The sequence below is a fragment of the Capsicum annuum genome, chromosome 2 (genome assembly GCF_002878395.1).
Source record: "Capsicum annuum cultivar UCD-10X-F1 chromosome 2, UCD10Xv1.1, whole genome shotgun sequence".
Classification (NCBI taxonomy): Eukaryota; Viridiplantae; Streptophyta; class Magnoliopsida; order Solanales; family Solanaceae; genus Capsicum; species Capsicum annuum.
This window is the reverse complement of record NC_061112.1, coordinates 114,560,143-114,570,589: the sequence shown is the minus strand read 5'-3', so window position 1 is coordinate 114,570,589 and position 10,447 is coordinate 114,560,143. Positions and strand designations below refer to the sequence as shown.

The window sequence follows — 10,447 nt, the reverse complement described above, 5'->3', positions numbered from 1 at the left end:
GAGGTGCTGGGAATGGGGCTGGGGTGGGGGTGATGGGAATGGGGCTGAGGTGGGGTGGGGGTGTTGCGACGAGGCAAAGGTGGGGTGGGGGTGCTGAAAACGGGGCTGGGGTGGGGTGGGTGCTGGGATGGGGCTGCGTGGGGTGGGGGTGCTGGGACGGGGCTGGGTTGGGTGGGGGTGCTGGGATGGGGAGTAAGTGAGGTGGGGGATGCTAAGACGGGGCTGGGTAAGATGGGGGAGTGGCTGGATAGGGGGAGGGGGGTGGCCTTCTTTTTATTTTTTATTTTTAAATTTTTTAAAATATTTTTAAATTAAAAAACTGAAAAAATTGAGTGCCATTTTTTTTTTAAAAAAAATATTTTAATATAAAATTGACCTCCACTCACACCCCGAGGCGTGTGACTACACTCTCTTTGTTCTAGTCAGCATTTGAATGCTACATAGGCTTGGTCAACGGTCAAAGTATGCAAAATATTGTTTTTTAATGAGTTCAAAGATCCAGATAACAAACATGTAAGTAGAAGTGTCCAACTTACAAAACCGATATAGTACAGGGGTCTACTGAACCATTTTGTCAGAGTAAAATGGAAAAAATATAACAAAATACTATTGATTTCATAAATGTAGTAATTAAATTAGGCTTAAGTCATCGACATGCCCTCAAACTTATTTCAAAAATCCTCAATTAAGGTTTGTGCCTATCAGGCCTCTAAACTACCCGAATTTTGATCCAATTGAGCCTTTTTTGTCCAATCAGCCAAAAGCTCAAGTGTGTGTATATTACACGCGATGATGTAGAAAAAAGAACTAATTGAAAGTTAACACGTGGCATTGTGGATCCAATAATTATTAAAAACTAATTATAAATTTTTTTAAAAAAATAAAATAAAATGGGGTCCCTTCAACATCCCCCACCCCTCCCGCTCTTTATATATCTTTTCTCTATTTTCTTGTCAGTTGTCATCTTCTTCTCCATTTTTTTTTTAAATATTTGATTTGAGAATTAATAATCAAAAGAAAAAGAAACGAACGTTTTCCACTGCCTTTCCCCCTTCCCCCCGCACGCAATCCCCGCCTCTTCTTATCATCTTCTTCTCCGTTTCTAAAAAAAAAATCAACATTTTTTTACAAATCTTATTTCTTTATCAATCTAATTCATATTTATTACTCCCTCCGTCTCATTTTATGTGTCGCCATTTGACAGGACACGGAGTTTAAGAAAAAAGGAAAGACTTGATAAGTTTACCAAATTATCCTTTATAAAAAAAATGTGCCAATAGCTTTTTTTAAATTAAGTGAGACCAATAAGGGTAAAAGGGTAATTGTGTCTTTAAAAAGTTGCCTAATAAGGAAAAGCGATACTTATTTTGGGAAGGACTAAAAAGGAAATGATGACACATAATTTAGGACGGAGGGAGTATTATTTTTCTGCTTCTTGTGTTGTGAGTTCCTTAAAATTTAAATTCTTTAATAATATCAAGTTAGCCAGAACAAATGAAGTTTCGCCAGAATCAAATTTACTCCGTAAAAATAAAAAAAACGTAAGAATATGTTAAAGTTCATGGCTTTCACTACTTTTCTTTTTTTTTTTTTAATTGAAAATGGTTAATTGTATTAACAAGATTGTTAAGAATTTAAAAAGAAAAAAATAGAGATAGAAGAAGATGAAGAAGATGGTTGGGGCTAGGGCTGGTGAAAGGGGGAGGAAGGAGGGCTGCTTTTTATTATTTTTTTAATTAAAATTTGTTGTTGTATTAAATAAATTGAAATGTGACTTTCTTTTAAAAAAAAAATCATTTGAGACATTATTCACGCGCCTAAGGAAAGTGTAACACACTCTCCTTGCCAAATCAGCATTTTATGTCTGATAGGTATCAATTTTAGCACTTGAGCGGCCTGATAGGTAGAGTTGTCAATATGGGTTGGCCCAGCCCATACGGGCTTTGAGTTTGACGGGTTAGGCCAGGCTGACCCATTTAAATGACGAGCCAAAAAATACCAAGCCCACGTTATTATCCTGTGGGTTGCGGGCCTCACGGGCCAGCCCACTTTTTAAAAAATAATATTTTATAATTTAATTTTACACTGTTAATAAACATACATATTTATCACACAATAACACATAGTATTAATGTTTGTTAATCAAAAGGGAGCCAGAGCTCGAATCACCCAAAGTAGGAAGAAAACGAAGAGGTGACACTACTCAATCAAAAACATCACGGTTAAAAGTCGATGGTGCGTTGAGGGAGATATAATGAAGAGGAGACGGCTAGCTGAACTAAGGAAATTAGGAAAGTGAAGAGTACAATGTACTCTTTATGTTTTAGTGGTAGATATTTAATTATTTTATTATTTATTAGATAGGAAAGTAGGAAACTTTTCGGTTTCCATTTTCTTTGTTAATGGAACTGGTCAATGGCATCATTGAACTTCATTGTTTTTTAACTCTTTTATTATTTTTCAGTATTTTATTTTATTTTTAAATTATTTATGATTTGACTAACGGGCCGGCCCATGGGCTAGCCCAACCCACATTCCTCAAGCCCTACGGGCCATGGGCTTATCCGGGCCGGGCTAAAAAACTCTGTTCTTAAATGAGCTGAAAAAATTGAAGCCCACCCCATCAAATTACAGGTCGGGCCGGGCTGACCCACCGGGCCTTGGCCCATATTGACGGCTCTACTGATAGGTACATGTCTTAATTGAGGAGTCTAAATAAATTTTCGGAACAAGTTTGAGAGCCCAACGATGATTTAAGCCAATTAAATTAAAATAAATATTTTTAACAAAAAGACTCACTAAAACGAAACGACGAAAGTAGATTGTTTTGAGTATGATGAGGCAGTGTGTTCCCATTGTAACAACACATTGATCATCTTTTACATAAACGAATGGTCCTCACAAGCCACAAACTATCGATGAAAGTATATGGACACAAAGTTTATCACTTAAAATATGCTGCCACAAAACCACCAAAAAAAAATTATGGTTTTTAGATCGTAAAACGATTACTATTTAGAGAGGAAACATTGTTTAACCATACTGTCAGGGGCGGATTAATGAATTTAATAACCATATAGTTTTGATCTAGTTGTAGGGACATAACACATGATGTGTGAATCAGAAAGATATCATGTTGTTATTGAACTCTTCCCAGTAACAAGACTATGATATTGATATTTGAGTGGAAAAGGGGTAAAAGGATGAATCATTATTCATTGAGTTTTCTAAAATTTGAAACTTCGACAAATTAGTATAAATATTATAATAAATATATACTCTATTTATTATTTTATAGAGGAAGTTTATATCTATTAAGGATATAAATATAGCAAGCATTACTTTATCAGTCAGCCATAACATCAATATTTCTTTTTCACGATGAATGGGATTTTTTTGAAGTATATACAGTCTAGTGGACTAGCTAGTCCACATCTAATTATTAGTTTGAAGAGTCGTTTGGAAAATCCTCCACCCCAATGTTAAAGTAGCAGACGTTACACATTTACAACGTTGTCCTTCTCCAAAAGAACAAATCCTAACCACCAAAAAAGACACTAATTGTTTCAAATTCGGGTAGTATAGAATCCATTCGGAAATACTTTTCCTTCGAAGAAACTTTTTTTATATCAGGATTTAAATCCAAAACCTCTAAATAACGGAGGAGCATCACAGGTCACAAGTTATCTCAAAACCAAAACCTCTGAATAAAGGAGGGGCATCGCAGGTCACAAGTTATCGCAGTTCAGGGTTTTAATTCTTAGAAACTAGTAAAAATTGTTAAACTATACTTATAAGAGTAATCATCAAGTTTACCTAGTAAAATCAATTTTATATTTCAAAAGTTGAAGGTCAGATACGCATTGTATTGATTTACTATCTAGTGATGCCACTAGTACTAGTACTAGCTGCTGAATGTAACAATATATCATTTATTGAAGGATAATTGCATTCCAACATTCATATTTTCTGATTTGCAATAAGACACTCAGAACCTGTAGATTTGCATTTTTGATATATGTATAGTTTAAGAAGGTCAAATAGATGAGTTTCAAAAAGAATAAATAACAAAGCCTAGGCAAAACTAAGAATTTAGATGGCAAAGTGAGAATACATGAGAGTTATTTGACAGTAGTGAACCAACTGTAAACAATAACTCCCTAGTACCCTGCATTACAGCGAAATCTAAGGGATCCAAACCAAGTTACTCAAGAGAAATGTCTGACAGTTTTTGACACATAGCTTTGTGTAAACTTGAGGCAATAGATAGATACAATGGAGACTTGTAAAAAGCTTGTAAAATTGGAGTCCCAGTGAAAGTAAAATAAAGAGAAATTAGATTTTGGACCATAACTGCTTGGTCAAAAGCCAGGAATTTCTCCTGGCATGGGAGCTAATTCATTATTACCGAACCTCTCCTCGTCATAGAAACAGGCATTAACAACCCTACCACCAAAAAATCGACCTTCAAGTTCTATAAGGGCTTTAGTTGCTTGTTCTGTTCTCTCAAATTGAACAAATATCCGAACAGCTTCTTCATGAGGAAAATTCGCTTCTGTTATCTCGAATATTAAGACACGAGTTACAGTACCGAATTTAGTGCACTCTTCAGCCACCTCACCTTCTAAGTCATCATCAACCTCTCCAGGACCGACCTTAAAAAAGGAAAAAAGGAACAAAAGATGGGTCAGATCATCAAAAGAACAAGTAGTCAGAAAGCTAAGTGTCTGTTCATGAATTAATTCCCTACAGATGGTGCATCAGTTTCCTTCGCCGAATAGCTGCTTTCTGAGCCGAGGGTCTATTGGGAACAGCTTCGCTACCCCACAAAGGTAGCAGTAAGGCCTCCGTAAAGATTTACCCTGAGATTACACTGGGTATTTTGTTGTAGATGTTACATCAGTTTCATTTATCTCATTTTCTTTTTGGGTCTATTCTAGTAGGCTGATCAATCCCCCCAAACCCCCTCATCATTCTCACTCACTGCATATATATCTGACCCCCTTTTTGTGGGTGGTAACAGAGATCAGCCACATAGAGGAGGAGTTCAACATTGCAGTATGAAGCTCTTGGTAAAGTATAACCTCATACAAGTCCCGTTTTTCATTAGATGGCAGAACTATAATTTTGATGAATAGAGATCTCTCAAGGTCCATTTGACCAGTTGCTAATACTACTATATTGTATTTTCATAAAGTGGGGAACCAGTGGAAGTAATGACAAGCATGACACTATTGAATAGGGATAGAGGAAGTGATAAGAGTTTTCACAGATGACTTCTCTAACTTTGTTGGGTCTCTTACTTGTTTTTCGTTGGTCGCCCAGAAGTTTTTCTACTCATACTACCTGGTAATGTAATAGATGTTGAATCAACTACTCCTCAATCCCAAACTAATTAGAATCAGTTATATGAATCCTCAATATTCATTCTAAGATATATAAACATCACAAATTTAAGAAAGAAAAAAGGCAAAATGATATAATAGGCCCTTGTACTTGTGTCTAAGTTTGTATTTTAGACCCATCTACTTAATCTTTTGCCAACTGAATCCTTAAACTCAATAAAACACAATATTTTAAACACTTTTTTCAGCCGATTAGGCTGCGTGTAATACACCTACAACACGTGGAATTCCACGTCATTTTTTAAATGACACATCAGAAATTAAATTTTAAAAAATAAATTAAATCAAATATACCACTTTTTGCAAAATCAGAAAAATGTTCAAGAATCATCTTCTCCATATTTGCTTACAAATTCAGCAAGAAATTCAGTCTAAATAGCTGAAACATTTCCCCATTTCACTTGAATTTTCAACTACAAGTTCACAAGCACAAACCCAATGAATCCCAATCAAAATTTTGAATTAATGTCACAAATCTACATGACCCATTTGTTGTTTTTAAAGCTTTCTCAAGCTTATTAATGGAGTTTTTTTGTTCTTTAACCCATTTTCACTCCTCATACATAAACTTATACCTACACTTCCTCTTTGAACTTTTTGGTGTTGGAGGCAAGAAATTGAATGTTGATTTTTCATTTGGATTTACAGTCATATAATTTATGAAGATGGAAGAACACTACTTCTTTAATTATGGTGATACATATTATGTTTTTCTTTATGAAGATGGGAAGGTGTGGGTGGGTCCGTAAAAGGGGAAAAAAGGGGGGGGGGGGGGGTGGCGCGCCCTCAAGAATGGGTGTTAGTATCTATTATGAGTGTTCTTGCGTAAAGGGCAAAGATGTTGAAGAAGAGGGAGGGGTTGGAGAAGTTTTTTAACTTTATTTTTATTTAACTTGTTTCTTCATGAATTTAACAATTTTTAGTTAGAAGTATTACATTCACGCGATTTTAGAAAACGGTGATATCATGCACTACATCTGAGACAGCAAAGATATGCCATATAAGATTGTGGTCAATGGTGAGAGGGGCTTAAAATATTACGTATTATTGAGCTTAAGGATTCAGCTGGCAAAGAGTTGAGTAGGAGGTTCAAAATACAAACTCAGACAAGTACAAGAGTCCATTAGATCATTTCGCCAAGAAAAAACTATACATATTCTGTAGTCTAGAAACAAGATTTTCAACAACAATTACATCTCATTCCCAAACAAATTGGTTGGCTATATGAATCTTCCCTAACCATGTTCCCCATTTAAATTCATCTCATAGAAACAAGAATACACAAAACAATGCAGCGGCCATAACCCTCTTATAAGGGAAACATTCAATCCCAGAGGTTGTGTAACCTAATGCGCTCTTAGTTCCAACCCTCCACCTTATTGCCACCAACTTCCGCCCACCACATAGCATGCACTCCACCCTATTACATCTTCTCATGATTCCAAATAATTCTTTTAACCAAATTTGGTTGTATTACATTACAATTTTGTTTAATAGCTTAATACAGGAAGCTCCCACCCCTTTTACTTCCTTGGTGACTCGAACTCATAACCTTCGGGTTGGAAGTGAGGGGTGCTTACCATCCAAACAACTTCCTGTTGTCTCATTAATCAAAAAAAGTATACAAATATTCAACCCATCCACAATTCTTCAGATACAATTCACCTTACTTCTCTCATTGAAACTAAATTTATCATGACCCAGCATTACAATCCTACCTAAGTGAAGCCTATCCCTACTTCCTCCGCGTTGTAATACCATCTATAATCCAAAGGTAGCATATGTGCGTGTATCTTGTCCACAAACCCAACAACCCATACAAGCTAGAGAAGTTCAAGTCAAGCTAACCCCTTGGTCCATTCACTAAAAGTGTGACCTTTAATGAAGATATTGGTAATTACCAGCACAACATGAGACCTTAAGAGGAAAAAAAAGGTTCTATATCTAGAAAAAGTGGATTCCCCTTTAGATCAATGTGAAAGCAGGCAGCAGAAAATATAACTCAATTGAATCAAAATGCATTATGCAAGGAGAAATCATGATGCATTTGGTCCCACTATGTAGTTGAATTGTCAAAAACAAAGACAAAATTCCACTTATTGAACACAACTAAAAATGATGTGTTAATTCATTTGGATATTACAATTAGCTGATACATGAATATATTTCTGAATAGATGTTTTAAGTAGCCAATGCCAACAGAAAATGATGGGCAGAAGTGGATAATATTCTAATTAGCTACTTTAGTATTTTACTTATTGGGCAATTGTTAAAGATTGATAGTACTAAAAAGCAATAAAAAGTTATATTAATACTCAGTAGGTTTTGTTTTCCTCAGAAACGAGTAGTACTTATTGTCAGACCCCAAAATATTTAGTTAGGCAAAAAGTCTACGAAAGAAAACATAAGACTAATTGGTCATTTCCCCTTTTTTAAAAAGAACCTATAGAATATAGATAGCATAAAACATAGGTTAAAAAGTCCAAATAGTGGATATATATATATATATATATATATATATATATATATATAGGTAAATCTGCTTAACAGTATCAGTACACTATCATAAAGCTCAGCCAATGAACATTATATTCATGGCCAAACACAACTCCAACCCCAACTTCAATTTATATTCATGGCCAAACACAACTCCAAATGCAAAAAATTGTTATTTTCATGGCCAAACGCCAACAAAGAAAACGGGTCTGTGAATGAATCTAAAGTATATTTAGCTACCACAACTAAATGACTTGTCAAAGTATATGAGTAGCACCCTGATTCTCAAGATGTAACAAATGTCTGAAGAATGAACATTATTCAATAGCCAATCGAACCTAAAACCTTTTCACATGATTAAACTACGTGACTGCCTCTAGAAACACAAATTCAACAATGAAAAGTTAACAATCTTACACCTATCATCTGATAAATAAACAATCAGAAACACTCACTACCAAATATTGAACCTTAAATGAGTTCATCTACATAACCAATCAGAAACTTGTTTCCGATAAAAAATGCAGAATAGTAACTTCTGCCATATTAGAAGAATAGATTAAGGTGGACGCCAAATTCTGTTTTTTAAAAGCAAATGAGGTAAATACTTTTATTAGGTGGAAGCCAAATTTAGAAGGCTATTCTCAATGGATTTATCAGAATAAATAAATAAATAAATAAAAGACTATTCTCAATGGCATGGCTGAGAACTTCACTTTTACGTGACAAACATAAAAGCAAATTAACAGGCATGTTGGTTAGAGTCATGGAAAAACTAGATTTTTCTGCTTCAATTTTCTCGATGGAAACAACTTTGATTCATAACACACCTTAGCCCCTGAAAACTACTTGCATTAAGGGGTTGTTTGGCACATGGAATAAGGATAATAATCCCGGGATAAATCTGGGATTAACTTTATTCCGTGTCACCATTTGTACTAAAATGGTGGGATTACTTTCCCATAAGGGTGGTTGGATAAAATAGTCCTACGGGATATCCCCGATAATCCCATCCCTTGTACCAAATGACCCTAAGTGTAAAACTAAGCCAAAGTCCAAGCGAATGAAAGCAACTTAGCTATATGAAAGAAACTATTCTAGCAAGAAACCATCACAATTTATGCATCTATAACCCCAAGCTCATACAACAAAATCCCAAATCAAACACAAGAGATCATAAGTAAAGAATAAGTTAATAGAATGTCTTAACAATCCATACCATATTCCTAAGCAGCACGACTCTCGTTGGAGGCATATTGAAATTCACGCTCTTAACCTTCTTTTCAGGTGGCTGCTGTTTTGCTTCACTAGCCACTATGACCCCACCTCTCTTATCAGTCTTCTTAGCCATCAATGGAGTTGTAATTCCTTGTTCCAGTTTCCCAAGTCCCTGACCTTCCTTCCACCCCATCTTAGCCATCATTCTTTGTGCAGCTGTCATCTTCCCTTCAGCTCCTAATCCTAAACCCCCACTCTCTGACCTCCCAATACTAAACTCATTCACTGATGGCGGTGAAGGCGACCGCGGTGGTCCTACACCTCCTCCACCACTACTCATTGCCGCTCTCCGCCGCCACGCTTCCTCGCCTGAAATATTCAACTCTCTCTCTTTCTCCCTCTTCTCCTTCTCCTCTCTCTCCCTTTCCCTCTCCTTCCTCTCCCTCTCTTCCAACTCTCTCCTCACTTCCGCCTCCATTTGCTTCCTCTTCTTCTCCCTCCTATAATCTTCGTAATCATTCGGCCTAGCCGGGTCGTATTCTTCCAACACACTACTCGTAACAGCCACCAACGCCGGCTGAAACGACGTCGCTGCAAAATTGGGATTGGGATTAGTGTTCTCGTTAGGTTTCTGCGCTGATGAAGGCTGGGGTTTGGGTTTGGGCTGAGGTCGGAGGAGTGTTTGGGGTGGGGCGAAGGGTTTACGGAGGGCGGAAGGAGCCATTTTGGCGCTGCTGGACCATATGTTAGCTGTGGTGGCGTTGGGTGGCTTGTCGTCATCGCCGGAGGAGGACGGCGGTGGGAGATCGCCGTATAAACCGCCGAGCATTGTGACCGGGTACTGATCGGAGATTGTTAATTGACGATTTAAGAGTTGGGTGGAAATTTGGGGTTTTAATTGGGTGGAAGTTGGGATTTGTAATATATTAGTATTATCTACTTTGGTCCCAATTGTTTCCTTGTGTGCGTTTTTTTTTTTTAGTTATAGTTAAAATTAGGGAAAAGGCATCGTTTCGATTCAAAATTATAGTGAAAAGTTGAATCTACAGTTAAATTATATAATTGACCTATTATACACATTAATTATATAAAAAATGATACTTTTTACTTCCTAGGTCTGACGTGAAAAATACATAATTATTTAAATAAAAAATGGCGCGTTTAAATTAAAAATTAATACAAAAAAAATTAAAATACTCCTCCCCCAATCCCAACATCCGTCTCCCCACCCCCACCCCAAACCATCATCTTCTTTATCAACCCCACCCCGAAACTCCAACCCCAATCCCAACCAACACAGTTTCTTCATCACCCCACCTCCAAATTCC

General features: G+C 36.5%; 1 protein-coding gene across 1 annotated transcript; it reads right to left on the bottom strand.

The window, feature by feature from the left end:
• Nucleotides 1–4,075: 4,075 nt before the first annotated feature.
• On the bottom strand, nt 4,076–10,079 carry LOC107859021 (DNA-damage-repair/toleration protein DRT111, chloroplastic). The gene is made up of 2 exons (XM_016703874.2): nt 9,121–10,079; nt 4,076–4,655 (listed from the first exon to the last, which is right to left on the bottom strand). The coding sequence occupies exons 1-2, from the start codon at nt 9,946–9,948 to the stop codon at nt 4,362–4,364; spliced, it is 1,122 nt and encodes a 373-aa protein (XP_016559360.1). The 5' UTR covers nt 9,949–10,079; the 3' UTR covers nt 4,076–4,361.
• Between the last annotated feature and the right edge of the window lie 368 nt (nt 10,080–10,447).